General features: G+C 38.6%; 1 protein-coding gene across 1 annotated transcript; it reads left to right on the forward strand.

Moving 5' to 3' along the window:
• Positions 1 to 2,971: 2,971 nt before the first annotated feature.
• LARP7 (La ribonucleoprotein 7, transcriptional regulator) lies at positions 2,972 to 20,137 on the forward strand (the record flags this gene model as incomplete). The annotated part of the gene is made up of 13 exons (XM_084252863.1): positions 2,972 to 3,076; positions 9,054 to 9,257; positions 9,696 to 9,796; positions 9,885 to 9,968; positions 10,096 to 10,260; positions 10,341 to 10,431; positions 10,507 to 10,857; positions 10,939 to 11,083; positions 12,718 to 12,869; positions 13,586 to 13,701; positions 16,688 to 16,847; positions 17,089 to 17,180; positions 20,057 to 20,137. The coding sequence occupies exons 2-13, from the start codon at positions 9,056 to 9,058 to the stop codon at positions 20,135 to 20,137; spliced, it is 1,740 nt and encodes a 579-aa protein (XP_084108989.1). The 5' UTR covers positions 2,972 to 3,076; positions 9,054 to 9,055.
• Positions 20,138 to 21,025: the final 888 nt, after the last annotated feature.

Here is a 21,025-nt window from a genome sequence, read left to right on the forward strand (position 1 = left end):
CAGGTGATATTGACATATGTTCCAGTTTGAAAACACAGCCCTAAGAGATCTTGCGGGGGGGGGGGGGGGGGGGGGGGATTCAGTAAAGCCGTAATTTGCAATTCTGAGTTAATTTCCTCTTTAATACATATAAAATAGGCCACCTAAGTATTACTTATAAATTACAGGTATTATTCAGTAGTTACTACATGCCAGAAATTATGCTAGGCTGAGCTACTAAAATGAACAAAATACTATTCCTACTGAGTTTTCTGCATAGTGATAAAAAGTAATTATAATAAAACATGACAGGAGCTAGCACAAGCGGGCACCAACTTGATCTAGGGCATCGAACTAGGCTTCCCAAAGGATGTAACATCTAAGCTGTAAATAAGCACTAACCAAGGAAAGATGCCAGGGAAGGTGTTTTGAAAGAGAGATCAGTATGGACTAAGTTCTGTGGGAGGCACAGCAAGGGATGAACTCAAACTCTAAGCTGTACAATTAAAGGGTCAAGTGTAAAAGAGTGAGTGATAAGGAATGAGACTAAAAAAGTGAGCAATACTAGAATTTTGTGTTATATTGAGGTGTTTGGACTTGCTATAAAGACAGTCAGCCATGACAGGTTTTAATAACAATATTACATAATCTGACTTGAGTTTTACAAAGGTCACTCTCTGGCTGCCACGTGAGGTACATGAGATATATACCTCACAAAGACCCAGACCCAGAGTAGCACTGTCTTTCAGAAATAGAACTCCCATGTCCTAAGTCCCTCCCCTCTAGCCCACAGGAATTTCTAGATTCCTGGTGAGTGCTAAGATAAGCAATCCAGAGAAACACATCAGATTTTGGAATTCAAAACTAAGTAATCTAAACTCTTGGTGCTGTATTCACAAATACTGCATTGTGTTACTGTAACAGGGTGGTCCCCAGGAAAGAGGGAGGTTCCCTGCCCCACCCAAGGGAGGGTGGAGCTGAGCAGGAAGGGGAGAAACTGAAGAAGAGACTGAGGAAGGAAGCAGGATGGAGCCAGGAGACCTGGAGGAGGCGCATGGAGCCTAGAGACACGTAAAGAAACTGCACTTGTCTTTTGGTCGTGGACTGGGTGACACAGATGAGGGTGAGACCCGTGGGGAGGTGACAATGGCAGCTTTTATCTTGATGTTGATTTTGCTCTTTTCCTTCCGGGCTTGTCCGGTTGTTTGTGACCCTTTTCTGTGGGTCCCCACTGGAAGATGCTTTAGACTTGTAGCAGGCTTTGGGGCCTTGTTCTGGGCCGATCCCATATGGATGGACTTTTACCCACGAGGGGTCGGGTCACTTTGGGTGCTTCACTTAGACACTAGACTCTTTGCCTTACCTGTATTGTTTCCTAGTTTTATTAAAGTTCCTTCCCATTAAAGTCTCCTATGTTTTGTGTTGATGCGGCGGATGGCAGAACCCATTTAGAATAGGCAGGTTTGCGGGGTTTGGGCTGCCCCTCTCCCTGTCCTATAACATTACTACTTATTGAGTACCTACTATCTATCAGGGGACTTGGACTAGACATTGTCCACGTGTGAACGTGTCTTCCTGTGACTTGGACTAGATATTACATATAATAGCAATAGTCTTGTGGGATCAAAGTCTTGTGATTCTAGAATAGATATTATGACTTAAAGATTACGAATCTAGTATCCACTAATTTAGGATTATTTATATGCTATTAAGGAAGTGCAAGATAAATCCCCCACTGTTTTCCTATATTAAAGATATTATTTATGGGCTTTACAATTTAAAAGGAACTGAGAGGGTCCAAACTCTCATAAATGGCAAATTAGATTATAGGATTAAACCTTTAAAAAAAAAGGCTGAGTAGAAGTTAAATATTTACAAGAGTCTTGATTCTTACATTCAAGGGATTGTCAACAAACCTTTTTTTACCATGAAACAGGAAAAACGATATTAGTCGACAGCATCATATATTTAAGTGACATACAAGGGAAAAGAATATTCTGCAATCTTGCGGATTTTCTATCTACACTTACCAAACAATTCAAGTGTTGACCCCCTTCCAATAGTTAAAAGTTTAAAGTGCAAAGATATTTTCAAAATGGTGTGGCCATGTTTTTTGATAATTACGTAATAAGCACACACATACATACCACACGTACACACACGAAACATAATCATTGTGCTGTTGTATACATGTACATATAAAACATGATGTTCTCACTACAGTATGAACCATTATTCCTGTTAAGGAGCTATTTTCGGTCCTTTTATTTTGAAAGAATCTATTCAATGCCTAGATGAGTCATAGATTTAAACGTTTTAGAGTCAAGACCCCAAGATCCTTTTGCACCGTCTAGTCCAAATAACCACAAGCCCACAAAATTCTGCCAAAATTCGAATCACCATGACTGTCTGTAAGCAAATGACAACAGACACTTGACCCTCTGTCAGTCATTAGAACAAACAAAACCCTCTCTGGTCTTCACATGTGTGCAGGAATTGCAGAGCAGGGGCTGGGCAAAGCGGTGAAGTTTAGACACCAAATATTAAGAGAATCCGGGCGAGCTGTGACTGTCCCCTCCCCAACCCTGCCTCCCTGCGCCATCCTTACCGAGCCGGTGCTGCTGGGGCACATTCTTTCGTCCCTTCACCCCAAATTAGCGACGCGGTCTCTCGCTCCAATCCCCCTGCCTCTTCCTGGGGACCCTCAGCCAAGAATTCTCTTCACCTGCCCCATCGCACAAACCCCATTTTCAAAATTACCCCGCGAAAACGCGTGACGTCATTGAGCCGCGACAGCAGCAGATCGGGCCCCACCACTTAGCCCGCCCACCATCGGCCGAGCCACAAGCCACGTCTTCCAACAGCCAATCAAATTCTTCATTGGTTGCGCCCTTCGTGGCCCCGCCCCTCAAGCACGCCGCTGCCTGTGACGTAAGCGACGGCCGCGCCGCCTCTGGCCCGTCTGTCTCAAGGCGTCTTGGAGAACGGCGTCTGTCGCTCGTCCTATGACGCGGAGACAACCTCCACTGTGAGGCGCAGGAGACGGAAGAAGCTGAAGGACACACTCTCTGGCCCCGTATTTTGGGACGCGGACGGAGTAAGTGACAAGTCGCCTATAGGGTCGCTCAGGTTGGGTGAGGTCTGAATTCCTCTCAGTTCTTTTTCATACATCCCATTCCCTCACCCCGCCCCCTCCCATGAGCCCATCAAGGCGCTCGGCGTGGTCTCTCTGCGCACGCGCGAAGGTTCCTCCCGTGGAGCTTGTGGTTCTCGTTCTCGCCAGTAGGGGGCGCGCGGTGACGGGACTTGGAGCGGCGGTCGCCTCGGTTGGCGTCGGTGCGGAAGGACGGGGGCCGAGAAGGACATTACTCCTCAGTTTGGGGTTGCGCCTTCGTGGCCCCAGAAAGAGTGAAAGTCAGGGCTTGTATTTTTAAATTAATTCCTTATCTTTTGCAGGACTCTAGACCTGGTTATCAAAGAGTTGGAAATCCTAACGAATAATAAGTTTATTTAAGTAAGTGTGGAGTGAGCGCGTTAATACGTCCACTTAGGAAAATAGGAGGCAAGTAACTTGGAGAAACGTCTTGGTGGACAGGTACGGACAGCGAGATGCCGTCTACCTGGGCCATGATCCCTGAATAGAGGTTTGTAACGCAAATATGATGACACGGCTCACTCAGAGCAGAGGCACAGCAGCAAGAAGTGTTGGGGCGCCAGGTCCCCTTCAATAGTCAATCAGCTATAACTAAAACAGTGGTTCGTAACCATGTTGGCACACCACTTCTTTTAAAAAGGTAAAAGCCACCGCTGACACTCCTAGGAAAAGACATGTACATGTCGTAACATTTTATTTTATTTTTTTAAATATTTATTTATGCATACAAGAACTGGGGTACAGGCCAGAGGTGTGGGGGGTGAGAGGAGTCACCAGAGACAGAGTGGGGAACAGAACAGGCAGACTGACTGAAATACACTGCTGAGGGGAGCAGCGGGTGAGATAAGAGAGGTCTGCTGTGCCATATGGGTAGCTCCCTGGCCGGCCAGGGGAGCAAACTTGCTGCAGAGGCTGCGGACAGCTTCCTAGGTTGCGTCTTAACTCTTTGCCTCACCAGGGAGGCCCTTATCGTAACATTTTACTTGTAATTTTGTGAGGGAAAATTGAGAAAGACTTTGAGATAGCTAAGGGAAAAAAACTGGGTGTTTCACATAGTTTGGTATCTCTGCCTTTCGTTGTCACTGAGCTGGCGTAACAGTTGTAAAACAGAAATTGGAGAGAGGCCTGTGGAACGTTGTCATTTTATATATTCACAAGAGTCTGTTATCTTTTTACTTAAAATTCATCTTTTAACAATTTTATTCATTTACAGAATGAAACCGACTGAAAAAACTTTGGGCACGAGGTTAAAAATTTCTAAATCAGAATATAGAATACATGGTAGACAGGTTGCAGTAGTTGTGCTAAAAGGTGGGATCTGTGGGAGTCAAACATACCAAAACCTCTCTCCTTCATTAACTTTGGCCAAGTCACTTAACCTTTGAGCCTCTCTAAAAAAGAAATTGGAAGAAATCCTAGTGGGATTATGTGGATTTAAGACAATGTATGTGAAATGACTAGCCTCGTTACACATTAATTTATATTCTTTGTTTAAGATACATGTTTACAAGCCCGTTAAATGTCAGTTGAACTTTTTTTTTTTTAAATAACAATCTTAAAAGAAGGTGCTAAGGAATTTCTAATGTTGAAAGTTTTTACGTTAGAGTCACAAAATTAGGTCTATGTTTTGGACAAGGTATATACTTTTTGCGAAGAAGGCATGGTTTCTAGAACAATTTACAAGCCAGCTTGTAACTATGGAAAACTGGATGAAGAGTCAATCCAGAGGTTGAACTCATAGGACTTAGTGACAAGATGCCAAATTATAATAACAATATTATGTTATGATACAAGTTGGTAAATTATGGTAACTTTTTCACTGGCTTGGGCATCAGGAAACAGACTTTGATAGAAAGAATGGTCGAAGTGCTCCATTAACATTATCTTGGTAATGGAGACAATCCTATTAGGTATAGGTTTTACCCACAATTTATAGGCCATAGTGAGATGAGGTAACTTGCTTAAAATGTATGGCTAGTCAATAGCTTGATTGGTTACCACAATGGAAGATAATTTTCTTAAATAGGATGAGGATGATGAAAAGAACAGACTTGGTAAAAGAGATAATTTCGATTTGGATGTATGATGTATGAAATCACATTTGTTATCACATTGATGTCCTTTTGGAGAGTGTTGGGTTCAGACAGGGGCGTCTCGGGTTGCAGCTTCATGGGTTGCGTCTCAACCCCTTGCGCCACCAGGGAGACCCTCTTCTGGTACTTTCTACAGCAGTGTGATACTTGTTATAGCAGTTGGCTTAAGGACTTTGCATTTCTGGTGTTGGCTTTACAACAGTGTCCTCCAATTTCTGATCTTGTGATGCCGCCCTCCTAAATTTTCTACTCATAACCTCCAACAGCAGCATATCGAGAAAGTAGACTTTGAGGATGAAGACTGTAAAAGAAATATTGCTCTATAACTTTATTGTGATTTTTTTTTTTTTTTAAGATTACAAAGTGCAACCATGTTATATGCACACTAGGCAAGTTTCTGAGCTTCTCCAAGCCATAAAAATGGTCCATAGAAAGAATGAAGGACGGCCTCTGGGCCGAGATCTGAGGCTGATGGAGAATCCTGATTCCCAGGAGAATTGTGACTTTCTGTGCTTATGTTACAGGACAGGGAGAGGGGCAGCCCAAAACCCCCAAACCTGCCTATTCTAAATGGGTTCTACCATCCGCCGCATCAATACAAAACATATGAGATTTTAATGGGAAGGAACTTTAATACAATTAGGAAGCAATACAGGAAAGGCAAAGAATCTAGTTTCTAAGTCAGGCACCCAATGATACCTGTCCCCTCGTGGGTAAAACTCCATCCAAATGGGATTGGCCCAGAGCAAGGCCCCAAAGCCTGCCCCAAGTCTAAAGCATCTTCCAGTGGGGACCCCCAGAAAAGGGTCAGAAATAACCAGACAAGCCCGGAAGGAAAAGAGCAAAATCAACATCAAGATAAAAGCTGCCATGGTCACCTCCCCAAGGGTCTCACCCACATCTGTGTCACCCCATCCACGACCAAAAGGCAAGCGCAGTTTCTTCACGTGTCTCTAGGCTCCATGTGCCTCCTCCAGGTGTCCTTCTGGATCTCCATCCTGCTTCTTTCCTTTCTCCGTCTCCTCTGTAGCTGCTTCTCTCTCTGCTCAGCTCCACCCTCCTTTTGGGTGGGGCAGGAAACCTGGAACCTCCCCCTTTCCTGGGGACCACCCTGTTACACTTAGACTGTTCTTTCCACAACTTCTTCAGAGGGCGATTTGGACAAGGAAGGGAATTGGAGAGCCGTCCCATCTGCCCTTTATAATTTGTAGTTATTTCCAAAGGAAAGGTTAGCAGTGGATACTGTTGTAATGATAATCCTAGCCAACATTTGTCTTTCATTTATAATTCCACCCTCTTACAAAAGAACTTAAAATGCTTAACACTATAAAATGCTTTTAAATCCAGTATTTAATCATTTAACTGTTTAGTTGGTGATCAACCTAAAGTCCCTTCCCTGGGAGCTTTTATATTTTAGTGGGTAGACAGACAAAAAAAGTATTATTCCAGGCGGGGATAGGAGGATATGAGAATAGAAAATGGTGCCTGAGGGGATACGTAGGGTTCAGGTTGGCAGGGCAGGACTATTTTAACCTGGTGAGAGAGACCAACTCTTTGAGACTATGACTTTGGTGAGACCTGGATCTAGATGTGGCAGGGGAAGTAAAGGGAGCAACCAGAGCACAGGCCTGGAGATGGGAATGGCCTTAGTATGTTTAAAGAACGGGGTGTGGTGGTTCAAGTGAGCTGCTGTGAGAATTGTAGGGGATGAGAGTATCCCCAGCATGGTGGGTTAGGACCTACTAAGGATTTTGGATTTTATTGTGTGATAAGAGACCTGTAGAGGTTTTGTGTATGAAATTGACATGATATGGTTTATAAATTTAATTGATGGTGGCTGCTCTCTGGAAAATTGTTAACAGAAGAAGGCTGAAAGCAAGTAGATGTTTGGAAACTTGCGGTATTTTAGACAGGACAGGCACAATGATAGCTTGAAGTAGAGGGTGAGATGTAAGAATGAGAAGTATTTGGCTTAGATTGTAAAGGTGTATGTTAGTGATTGGGCTGTGCTGTGCGGAAAAGAATCAAGCGTGATTTCAAGAATTCTGCCTTCAATTTTGTAAGTGGTGTTTTCCTAGATGGGGAAAACTAGACAAATGGAGCTTTGTTAAAAATTTGAGTGTTCAATTTTTGCCATTTTACATTTGAGGTCTCTTTCAGATAAACAAGCAAATGTCAGATGACAGTAGAATATTGGAATGGGCAGCTAATGGGGAAAGTCAGGGCTGGCTTTGTAAAACATAAGCATAAAGCCAAGGAGCTCAAAGGCAGGGACCCTCAGAGGCTGAGTGCACAGGTTAGGGAGCCCAGTATTGAATGCAGAGTGGAAGGACTCGGAAAAGGACCAAAACTCTCCTGGAAACCACATGAAAAAAAAAAATGTTTTCCCAAATGGAGTTCTCAACTGCAAGTGCTGCTCAAGTATGTCCACAGTGGGGGCCTCTGTTCAGTTTCACTAGACAGGTGGGAAGGAAGGCCTGAAGGGGAAATGGAAAGAGAGTGAGGTGAGTAGTGCACTTAGGGACACTAAATGAAGCCTGATAGGTGTTTATCTGATGATGAATTCCCACTCTCTGTAGCTTCATTTTGTGCATTGAGCTTGTATCATCCTAGTATTTCATTGCTCATGTGCTTTCAAATTTGGTACTTGGGCTAATAAGCTTAAGCCTGTTCTAAAAATGTCTAAAAATGCCAAAAGATCCCTGGACCAGAGTATTTTGTGAACCAGCTTAAACTCATACTAAATACTCTGTTGACTTTGGTGAGAATGCTTATTTAATTGGAGCTTTGAGATGAAATCCTTAAGTGGCTTTGTACCCTCTTACTGGATTCCAGTTGAACCATCTTGCATTCTGTACTGTCACTGCTGCAGTGAGATCTAATACTGTGTTAATAAGCTTAAAAAAAAAAGAATACCAGGCAGAAGCAGTAGGGAGATTATTTTCCTCTTTTAATGCAACATTTAACCCAGATCTGCTGCTTTTCTTTTTATTACCTCCCCTCCCCCACAACAGACTTGTATAGCTTCCACAGATAGGGTCACCTTGATGGGTAAAAAGCCTTAGCTTTTCTTTTTTCCCCACCAGTCTCTTTAGTTATTCTGGGTTACATGGTCCCACAGCCTGCATACCAGCTAATAGAGCTGCCCATCTCTGAACAGGGAAACAGCTACCATTCTCCCCATTTGTGGTTACTAACCAGTTTAAGCATATTATGGCAGACCCACTCAAGCCGGGTATTAAATTAAGCCAGGCTGGATGTTCTGGGATGAAAGCATCCCAGACTCGATATTAAGCATTTTTGTGCTTGTGTTCCTAGTGATTAAATTAATATGACGGTTCATTTCACACTTTCTGAGTGTCCATCTGGGAATGTGTAAGTAAACAAATTTTTTTTCAGTCATTTATAGAACAGACACTGCATAGTAATGATGGATAGTGGTTATAAGTACAATGGATAAGGTGTTTCAGAGCACAGTAAGTTAAAGTTAAAAAGGCCTAAGTGAGACCCATTTATAGCTTGGTGAGATAATTGTATAGATTTTACACTGTACTAGAATAACTTAAGAACTACAATTTAGTTCTTATGTCATTAGTGTCTGGAAACAAAGCCAGTGCATGTTCCTTAGTTGATTGTTGAAAATTGGTCATATTCAGAAAATTGGTCCTATTCAGAGAAATGTTACCCTGAAAAAAGTTTGTTCTGGCACTCAGCCAGACTTTGAAGTTCGTTCTCCCTTCAGAAAAGTAAAGGCTATGTATTTTTTCATGATTAACAGTTCCTTTCTGTTGCTTTAAATATCTGCCTTTGCTTCCTTCGTTTTGCAGGAATGGAAACGGAAAATGGGAATCAAGAAAAAGCAATGGAAGAGGAAAGCACTGAAAAGAAAAAAGAAGTAGAGAAAAAGAAACGGTCTCGAGTTAAGCAGGTGCTTGCAGATATTGCTAAGCAAGTGGACTTCTGGTTTGGAGATGCAAACCTTCACAAGGACAGATTTCTTCGGGAGCAGATAGAAAAATCTAGAGATGGATGTAAGTTTTTGTTTCAGTTTATGTTAATGAAACCAGCATTTTAGACATGTTGCCTTTACTTAATTTACTTCCAGTTATTTATACTGTTATAGAAATATGTACAATATGCATCAACAATTAGATCTAATATTTTTCTAATTTCTTAAAATAAAGACCAGTGTAGTGCATTTTTTGCCTTTAAGTAGCACTATAATCCCAAATCATTTGGATGACCAATCATGCTGAAAGCGTTAATATAAAGAAGCACCTTACCGAACCAAATCCCCGAAACACCTTCTAGTTTCAAGAGGGACATAAATGTGTGAACTAAATAAAACTTGACAAAAATTTTCTGTCCCACTTGCATAGAGGGGACCAGATTAAATTCATACCAAATAGCATTTACTCTGGTTTAGCTTTCATTTATACTTACTTTTATTTGCTTTTTACTTTCATTAGATGTTGATATATCACTTCTTGTATCTTTCAATAAGATGAAAAAATTAACCACTGATGGGAAATTAATAGCCAGGGCACTGAAAAGTTCAGCTGTTGTAGAGGTAAGAAATGTTACTATTTTATCCATGTTTTCTGTTATTATCACAATTCTTAAGTTTATTAATAACCTTGCGTGTACCATTTTTAAAGCTGGATTTAGAAGGCACCAGAATCAGGAGGAAAAAGCCTCTTGGTGAAAGACCAAAGGATGAGGATGAGCGAACAGTGTACGTGGTAAGCTAAATGTTTGCTGCTGGTACACCCACTCAGAAAAGACAGAAACATGTTCACATTAGGGTAGAATTTATTGACCTGAATAAGAATGCTTTAAATATTTAAAAATGTTTCTAATTTGTCATAGGAATTACTTCCCAAAAACGTTAATCACAGCTGGATTGAACGAGTATTTGGGAAATGTGGCAATGTTGTTTATGTTAGTATACCACATTATAAGTCAACAGGAGATCCAAAGGGATTCGCTTTTGTAGAGTTTGAAACAAAGGAACAAGCGGCAAAAGCTATTGAGGTGGGTCCAGCACCTAAAGATTGGAAGAAAAGGAAATTAACAGATATTATAAATACTAACATATTTTGCAATCATTTCAGTTTCTTAACAACCCACCAGAAGAAGCACCAAGAAAACCTGGTATATTTCCTAAGACAGTGAAAAATAAGCCCATTCCTGGCCTTAGAGCAGGTGAGTTATTTAATGGTAATAAAAATAGATGTTTTAAGTTTAAGTGAGACCTAACAATAAATAGTATTGTTACAGAAGAAAAGAAAAAGAAGAAGAAGAAGAAAGGCCGAATTAAGAAGGAAGACAGCGTCCAGACCAAAGAGGTGACTGTGGAAACGAGCAACGAGAGCGCCTGTAAAATGAAAAGATCGAGGACCACATCGGAGGGCTCTGAAGTAGAGATCACTGAACCTCAGAAGCCGCCCTCAAAGAAGAAGAAAAAACGGGAAAAAGCCGAAGCATCTAGCTTACCTTTAGCCAAAACAGGGAAGAGGAAGAGAAGTAGTTGCGAGGATGCAGAATGCCTAATTCCCAGAGCAAAAGTTAAGAAAATGGCTCAGAAAGATAACATTAAAGAAATGTCTGAGGTTTCCAAAGAAAACAAAGGTACATACAACTCTAAGGATAGGGATCAGAGGAATCTAAAGTTTTTCTTGTTTCTTCACTTCCATCTTTTTATTTCTTAAGATTTAGAAGTCTCAACTGAAGAGGAAAAAGAAACTGGAGATATTAAAGATGGATCCCTCTTGAAAGCAAAAAGGAAGCATAAGAAAAAACATAAAGAGAGACATAAAATGGGAGAAGAGGTTATACCATTAAGAGTAATATCCAAGTAAGTCTGCGGCACAATTCCCGTTGATAAGTGACACAAGCCATCACCATTGCTAAAGTGCAATTCCAATTTGTAATTTACAGAGTTGCATATTAGCAACAGTAATGGCCTGTGGTCAACCACTGTGCAAGTGTGGGTATAATACGATTGAGGATTAAAAAGGAACCACCACACTAAAACATGGAAGCACTTATTTTTAATCATGGCACAGCAAGTGCCTCCATGTTAAAGTAGTGGGTGTTCCTTAACAGATTTAAAGACACAGCTTAAATACCCTGTAGATTTGCAGTTCAGGAGGAAGCCTTGTAAATGTGTGACAATGTAAAAGTAAGACTTACCATCACTAAAACATGGAAGCACTTACTTTTTTAGCTTCAAAGCAAGTACATCCACGTTTAAGTGGTGGGGAGTCCAGTCTAAAATAACCTTGGGACCATGAACATCCTTTAACCTGTAATCCAGTTTAGAAAACAGTCTTTGGTGCAATAAATGTGCAAGTTTGGAAACACCTCCACTGAAACATGGAAGCACTTACTTTTGCTTTACATAGCAGGTACCCCCATGTTAAAGCAAAGGGGATCCCCTTGGCCTCTCTAAAGATTCACCATGTCACACCCAGCAGAGTAATTTGAATTCACTTCTACTAAAACATGGAAGCACTTACTATTTAAAGTCACAGAGAGCACTTCCATGTTAAAGTTAAAGGGAATCCAGCCACTCGGAGTAGAAAGCCAAATCAGGGAAAAAAAAAAACAAAGCATACCTTTTGGAGAGAAGTTTGTCTTAACCTTCCTGGCTTAGTTTCCAAAGTTCTGTTTTCCACTAGAAGGTTAAAATGCAAAGACTTCTGGCACTTCTATTTATACTATTCTTAACTCTTGAATTCCTTTTGCCTTTTTATCTCAGAGAATCATTACAAGAGCCTTTTGTTATTTTAATTTATCAGCTCTCTGGGAAGGTATGATCCTGGGTGGGTCTGGATACTTTTTTTTTTCTTTTTTGAAGTATACAAATGTCAATGTTAACAGCTAAAACCATTACCACAAAATATCCTCCTTTAAAAAAAAAAATCCCCTATCTGCCTGTTTGATGGTAGAGATTAGGGTAACAATGAGGCTCCTGTGGAGCTTGGGAGGCATTGTGTTTCTATCTGGAGGAGCTCTATCTGTTTGAAGAAACATCTACATGTTAAATGTATGTAAATAAATAAATTGCTTCCATGGGGTGTTTTTTTCTTCTTGGAAATCCCTTTTGATTCAAGTAAATACTAAGGAATGTTATCTCTTAAATTGGAAGCAATTTAACAAATCTTTCCATTTTAATCTATCATTTCCCCCATCCCAACCCTAGAGATGACTGACCAAGTAAAGTTACTAGTTAATTATCTAACTCAAAACGTCAAATATTTGAAATATACTCAAGCATTGAATCAGCAAATTTAAAATATTTAATCTGAACGTTGGGGCAGTGATAATTCACCTTTACTAGTTAGCTAGGTGTGCTTAAGACTCAGGAAAATAACTTGAGGATTGCAGTGGTCTCTAATCACTGCCACTGTATATATTTGGGTATTTACTGTTACTCTGTTACCACAATTTTAAAGGTAGTTTTGGTTTTTCTTTTTTCCAATACAGGAATGAATGGATGGACTTGAAAAAAGAGTATTTAGCACTGCAAAAAGCTAGCATGGCTTCTTTAAAAAAAACAATATCCCAAATAAAATTGGAATCAGTAATGGAAACAGACCATGGAGTACCTGATAAGTCTGCCGTGAAACATGAAAAAAGTAAAGATCGCTCTTGTTGTCTTTAGCATTGTATTCAGTATTCCGTTGTACCTGTATACTAAACTGCCACTTCTGTGTTACAAGATAAACTTCAATTTAAAAAATAAAAATTATGCTATGGTCATTAGAACAATTAGGAACTCGATGTAGTTATTTGAATGGCTAATTTTAAACTGTTATTTTTAATCATGTAAGTTTCCTCTACAGTCTGTTGTTAAACAGATTGAGTAATGAGTGCCTATGTTATGAATTGAGGAAGTTAGTATAGATAGACTCATTTCTCATCTTTAATTTCGTTCCATAGTAAGAACAGATTACAAGAGTCTTGCAAAATTTTCACACTTGAATCAATGTATATAGCATATGCATATTTCTTCCTTTATTTTACTTCTTTATTTTTAAGTAAATGTCTTTGTTACGTGGTTCAGGGAAAGGAGACTTTTTCCCTTAAGGGTTGGCAAGTTTTTCTAACAACAGCAGTTTGCATTTTTTTTAGTGAAATGTCTTTTTAATTTAACTCAGGATAATCTGCATTGAACAAAGCAGTATGACATATAATGTAATACCTTATTACTTTAAATATTTTACAATTAAATTTTAAATTAAGTATTTAAATCTGCCTAAGAAATCATTGTCATTATTCTAAAATCCTCCTACTAAGTGTTACATTAAGTGCAAGAGATTTTATTTCTGGAATTTCCTTTTCAAATCAACAGCAGACAGTGCTGAGCCTCCCCCCCAGAAGATGACTGCTGCAGGACCACAGTTTGTGAGTGGGGTGATTGTGAAGATTGTTAGCACTGAGCCTCTACCTGGCAGGAAACTTGTCAAGGTAATGCTTTTTAGGCCCCCAGAGCTTTTGTCTCTTTTAATTCTCCACTTAAAAACTGCCTGTGTGAAAATGTTTTGAAATGGAAAATGAAGAAAATCAAATTAGAACTTGTTCATCTTGGTAAACTATTTGCAGGGTTTTGATGCCACAGTAACTTTTAACTTGTCTTGAAGAAAATCTGAAGACTCATATTTTTTATTGGATCAGATTTGGATAGAACACAGTTCAAACATCCTTCTATAAGACAGTCCTAATGTGTTTATTTTTATTGGTGCCCCTGATCATTGTGTGGTTGAATAAGAAAGTTATATTCTACTCCTTGTAATTAAAAGAATAACTATGAAAACTCACTTTAGGGGAATTTTTTTCTGTTTTGGGAGAAAAGGAATTTTAGAAAAAAGCTTAGTGCCAAAACTTTAAAGAAAAGATTTAATCAATATGTAGTGTTGACCTGAAGTTATTTTAACATTGTGATCATGTTGTCTCCTGTTGGAACAAACTAGAGAATTTGTCGTTTGCTTATTAGCATGCTTACATTCATATTCCTACAAGTTTCTGTGACCTAAAAAAAGAGCATGTTTTAGGAGACATAAAAAATGATATCCATGTTTTTCACTTACCATGCCCTTAGTTTATTTTTGTCTATTTAAATGCAGGATATCTTGAAGAAAGTAACCTTTTATTCACATCAGTTTTTTAATTAGTTTAATTTTCAGTCCCTGATGATTTCTAATTGAAGCAATTGCCAAAAACCGTAATTGTTTAATTGTTTTGAAAAGCTACAAGTATTTTACATGCTTGTGGAAATTAATTCATAGTTCTGAATAACTTGTAGCACAAATTGTTATAGTGCTCTTCGCCAATCTCTTGTTTAAGTTCTGACACTGACAGTGGTCACTTAGTACTGTTTTTGTTTGCCCAAAGATGCATTCATACTAATCACATTTTTTAACTTACATAACCACTGAGGTTACTCACTATAAAAATCTGTAAGCATGGTCTCACTCATAGCAGGAATCTAGAAAACTTAAATAAGGGACCAGGAAAATGAATAACTATAAGAAAGTGAAAATCAAAATCAACAAAAAACTATGAACCAGAGACACTTTTAGGGTGGCGGGGGCGGGAGGGGAGGGATTGGGGTCAGAATGGGGGGCTGCAATTGTATGGGGAATATAACAATAAAATTTATAAAAAAAAAAATAGGTATTAAAAAAAAATAAATAAAGCTGTATGTGAAAATTGGAAAAAAAAAAATCTGTAAGCATTCTTTGTCTAAAACCCTATCCTAAAAGCCAACAACTCACTATCACTTAAACTTAGATTCTCTTTCTGATAGTGATGTTGGAGTTGGTCAACCCCAAATTGGTACTGCCAGCTTGCATTATAGGGTGTAGTAGGGATATAGGATTTCTGATAAGAAAGCTGAAGTATTGAGGATATAAATAAGGATGTATTCTGTTTAGGCAGATTGCAAAAGGTTTCTAGAAAAAGTTATCAAAGTCTGATATTTGGGATGATTGGCATAGACTTAACTATATTTTCAGAGAGCTTTTAATATCTAAATATTTTTTTCATTTTTTCATCATGAAAATCTTAAAAGTTTACATTACCTGTTAGCAGTTACTTACATTTTGCGGAACAAAAATTGAGCTATGATGAGGGTCACTGCGGTCTGTAACTTGCCCATGTGATTATCAGGCTAATTTGTCATTCTAAGAAGGGTTTTAAATCCGGAGATTAGCCTGACATTATGATGGATATTTAGTAAATATCTCTTGAATTGTCGTCATCTAATCTGTCTGATAAATCAGTTGCAAAATTAACTAGCAGAGAATAAGTTCAAATTTCAGTCAGCTTGATGTTGATTATCTTTCTTGTTTTATGTCTAAATTTAATACTAATTACTAGACAGAGAAATAGGAAGAATTGCCAAGTGTATTTCCCAGTTCTCTTGCTAAATTGAGATGCTTTAAAACTTAGTCCTGGGCTTCTCTGAACTCAGGTTTTTAACCACTTATTCTTCATTTTAGCCAGTACACATTTATTACAGTACAATGAAATAGTATTTCCAGTCACTGTTCAATTCTCTGTAACTCAGATTTGGAACGTAAGCATTTAAAGGTAACCTAAATTACTTGTGGCTTGAAATTTGAGATAGAGACTAAAAGAAAGGGATCACGAAAATGCTTTTGTTCAGTTAGGAATCTACAGTTATTTCTTTACCTTAATGAATGGAAGTTGATGAATTAAGATTTAGTGTAACATTCCTGCATAATTGCATTGTATACTCTTGTAAAACCTGCTGTGAAAAAAAAAGGTTAGGAATGCAGGAATCTTGTTAATTTGACCTCACAGCAGGCATTATAGGTAAAACTTTTCCTTGCTGAGTGACCACAACTTGTTTAGAAGAGGTTGCTTTAGTTATTTTATCAGAAAGGATAAGCTCTTGAGCTATGTTCCTGGAGAACCTGGAATTTTTTTAGGTTCTCTAAACCATTTTTTCATTAGTAGGTGTAAAAGGTTGAACTATTTTTAAACAAAATTTTAAGTTATAAGTGGTTTGTGTACAGGTAAGTGGAAACACCTCCCCCAGTCTGTTCCGTATTTTTAATTGTTTTTTCCTTATTCTTACTAGGAGCACACTTGGAAAAACCCCTTTTCCAGGCTTAGGGGAGAGGGAAGTATTAGAGATTCTGTTCTATAGATCTGTTCTCCTTATGCAGTATTCCCATTCCAGTTAAGATGTGGTTGAATGAAAAGAAGAAAATTATTATTAGATTTGATGTTCCATTGTTTTTCAGCTTTGTCAAAGTCAATTTTAAGAGCATTTGTGTGTAGTTTAAAAGAAATGTTTGATGCAGAATTCTCTCATTTTCAGTTGTATGTGCTTATTTATTTAATACATTCTAACATAGCTATTGGAATATTTTTAGGATATTTTTAAGTATTTTATTAATTTTAAGCCTTTCAAACTCTGATGCAGGATACATTGGCTGCAATCTCAGAAGTTGTTTATGTTGACTTGCTAGAAGGAGATACAGAATGCCATGTTAGATTTAAAACTCCTGAAGATGCTCAAGCAGTAATAAATGCTTACATGGAAATTAAAAAGAAACACTCCTGGGAATTACAGATCCTCTCTGGTAAAACTTTATAGAATCTTCTTTAATGCTTAATTGTGGGACAATTGTATTATAATTTCTAGATTCAGCTAATGAAGCTAGTATATCTTTCTATTTGCATATGCACGAAGTCGCATTAAATGATAAGACTGTTGGGGGAAAGGATGTCCACAACTGTTCTTTTACTGAAAATAATGCCTAGAATATGTCACTTAATACATGTCCATATGTTCAGTCATCACTGGTATTGTTTATTTTTAAGGTGATCACGAACAGAGGTATTGGCAGAAGATTTTGGTAGATAGGCAGGCCAAGCTTAATCAGCCTCGGGAAAAGAAGAGAGGCACTGAGAAGGTAATCAGTTCATATTTGTTTTGCATCTTTTTTCCATTTTGGTTGCCTCAACTTTTTTGAGAAGTTCAGTGTCTCCTGAAAGTCAATAATGTGTAGCCCTAAAATTACTTTGGCTTTGCCCTGCACAGCAAAGACTGGCATGGCATCAGCTACATTTTAGGTTGAGAGGGAACAATCATTTCTCTAGATTTTGAAATGCATGAAGTTAGATTTACTTTCCCCACAAAGGGTATGCAGTTTTAATTTAGAGGTGCCCCCCCCCCCCCCGCCTTTGTTTAGTTTAGAGAGAGACAATTTAAATACAAAAAGCCTTGATTTCTGGCTTCTGTGTTTTGTAGCTTGGTGGTAAATGATTGTTTAAAGATTGTCTTAATGGTAAAAACAAATGTATTTCAAGTATAGTTTTGAAGGTAAGGACCTCCACAAATAAGATCAATAGACTTTTGCAGTGTTCTCTGTATCAATGATAAACTTTATTCCTTCTTCCCTGAACTAGCCAACAAGTAACATAAGCAAGCTTGAATATATTAAATCATTTGAAGCAAGCTCCTCTCAATTTTATTTAAATGTTGCTGAGTAATTCAGTCATTATATTATCAGTGAGCTGTTAAGTTTATTCCTTAAAATATTTTGTAATGATGAAACATAATAAGAAACATGATTAATATTACTATTACCAAAATGTTAAAATGGCTATTATAAAAATTTAAGAAAATTCAAAGATGAGGTCCATCCTTTTATGACTGGTTAGCAGGTAAAAAGTCAAACTCCCTAAAATATAGGTTTGTTCAATTTGGGGTTATAGTTATAAGTTTTTTTTTAACTTAAAACATTTGTTTTTCACCAGCCTTGTTTTGCATTAGAATTTAAGATGATATGGGGGGAGGTTTCCTACTGGTCTTTTGTTAATTCTGTTACCCTGAATGCTGATTGAATTTACTGAGCTGGGGAGGTCTTCTTCCTTCCTAAGGGCTTTCATATCTCTGAGGTGTTAATTTCAAAGTCTGTTTGAGATTATTTAAATGTTAAAATCACTAGTCCAAATCTCACAAATGAAATGGAATCACTTTGTTATATATACACTTATTTTTGTAGTTGGTGTGAAATTTCATTTAAGTTGTATATATTTCTTAAAGAAGGAATTACTACATTTGTTTTTCAGACTGATCCTAGGTCTGTAAATTCTATTTGAGGCAAGAAAATAAACATTGACTGGGAAATTTTATAAATTGAGTTTGTTCAGCCATTGAGATGGAGAGTTTCTTATCTCATTTCCCTGTTGCTGTATCATCAGGCTTCTCATTAGACTTTTTTTGATAAGGCCAAATATCTGAGACTGGGTATCCTAGCTGAAGTTTGTTGGCTCATCTGAAAAGAAACAGGATACCACACAATGTAGTGCTATCCATGCTTTTAGCCAGAAGTGTGGACTCTAATTAGTGTGTGTTTGTGAATCCATTGGATCAATATTTTTTGAATTGCATGAAAGAATTTTTGTATTAACTACTGTTCTAAGAACTGGGGCTACAACCTTGAGTAACAAAGTTCCCTGCTTTCATGAAACTTTACAGATAAGCAGTATAGGTCTGGTGACCACAAGTATAACATTGGGGCGGGGGTGGGGAGACTGGGACTGTGGGATAGCCTCACAGCAGAACACCAGGTTTAGGAAGTTCTCTGTGAAGGTGACCTTAGACCTTAGAGAAGTGAGCAAGCAACCCAGAAGTTTTAGAAGTGTAACTTTCTAGGCTGAGGCAACAGAAAGTTTTGTGGCCTTATGGGGGAAATTGTTGCCCTAGAAGGCTGACGTAGCTGGGGTCCAGGGAGCACCTTAAGAATGGGAGTTAGCATTTACAAGAATAAAATAGCATAAAATACTTTTCGAAGTACACTGCTGAGGGGAGCAGCGGGCAGCAGGAGAGGTCTGCGCGCCATGTGGGACCCTTCTCCGGTGGCCGGGGAGCAGCCAGGGATCGAACCGGCGCTGCGGAGGCTGCGGGCAGCTTTGCAACCCAGTGCTTAACCGCTGCGCCACCAGGGAGGCCCTGCATTAATTCTTAATCACAGTATTAAGGGCCACATTATTTCAGAAGTGTCTTGGTTTAAATAAGTATTACTTCAGTTATAAAATGTTTTCCAATCTCATGACAATTAATAATCAAGCCCAGTGTAATAGAGAACTATCAAGTGTGGGTACTGAACCCTTCTAAAGGTTGAAAAAAAGAGAGAGTGTGGAGTGGAAACTCTTAATGGAAAATTTTTTAATAATCTGTAACTAAAGTGGGACACTTTAGATAACTCAAAGACAGAATGTCTTTTGTACTTAGCCTTAATCTAGACAGTTGTCTCTTTAATTTATTGAATCTACAGTAATCATTTTATTTCTCTACTACCTCTTTCCCTTTTAAAAAAATTGAATATTCACGTTGTGACATTTTCTTTCTTTTCTTTTTTTCTTTTATTTTTTTTTATTTTTTTTTTTTTCTATAGAGGCATGCTTTATTTATTTGTTTGCTGGTTTGTTTGTTTGTTTTGTCTATACATGCACTGGGTACAGTCAGAAGCGCGGGAGGGTGAGAGAATTCACCAGAGCCAGAGCGGGGAGCAGAGCAGGCAGAAGGACCGAAGTACACTGCTGAGGGGAGCAGCGGGCGGCAGGAGAGGTCTGCGCGCCATGTGGGACCCTCCTCCGGTGGCCGGGGAGCAGCCGGGGATCGAACCGGCGCCGCAGAGGCCGCGCGCAGCTTCGCAACCCAGCGTTCAACTGCTGCGCCACCGGGGAGGCCCACGTTGTGACATTTTCTAGTGCTGATTTTCTTTTTTTTTTTTTCTTTATGTATCCAATATATTCTAATTTCTCTTCTGTTTCTCTACAGTTAATCATGAAAGCTGAAAAGATTAGACTTGAGAAGACTCAGCAAGCAAGTAAACACATTAGATTTTCTGAATATGACTGAAAAAGAGTGGTTTACCTCTTCCTAGTTCACTGGCTACGTGAGCTGTTCTTAGGAAATCATTTTTTGTTATGGTAGTAGCGCATAATGAATGTTTTTCTAAAATCTACAATTAAAAGAAATACCTTGTTCCCTAAAGAAATAAATACCTTGTTCCCTAAAGAAATACCTTGTTCCTAGAGACACATACATTCGATCCCACAGTTTTTCTTTTAACATGTATTGGTGGAATTTATAGAAATCAACCTCAGAGTAATGTAGTAAATAAATGTGTTTGGAGCATTATCATTAGTTTTGTTGGTTTTGTACTACAAAAACAGCATTTGTAAAAAATCAATACTACATAAATCCAGGTTAGAACAAATGTTTAACTGTGGGCTCTTAACTGTATTCAGCTACAGAGGTAGGTAGCTTTTTCCATTTCAGATATCTTAGATTTTTTTTTCATGTGGATTTATACAGACATGTATATGTAATATTTCATTCTGTTTATTGCAGTTTCCCTATTTGATCTTCCATTGAGCCGATCATATGAAAATGTTACATAAAATATTGAATTTGTTTTTCATAAATGAAGTTAAAACATTTTATTTTGGTTCAAAAAATAAAATGTTTCTGATGCTATGAAAACTGAGATCCACCATTTTATTCAGGAAAACGAGACTGGAGCATGTAAGGCCTTCCCAGACCTGCACCTGCGGACCTGTGCATGACTGCCATCTTCATTTTTCAGCAGAATATCAAGAAAGGTCTCCAGACAGCCATGGGTGTTATTTCCTTGGACTTCAGACCTGTTCCTAGTTCCATAGGCTTGGTCCAAAAGTGGAGACCTACTCTGACTGCCCTTTCCATTCATTGTGGGAAGCCTGTGGTCAGGAATCTCTTCACTCC

Source organism: Talpa europaea (genome assembly GCF_964194135.1).
Source record: "Talpa europaea genome assembly, chromosome: 13".
Taxonomy (NCBI): Eukaryota; Metazoa; Chordata; class Mammalia; order Eulipotyphla; family Talpidae; genus Talpa; species Talpa europaea.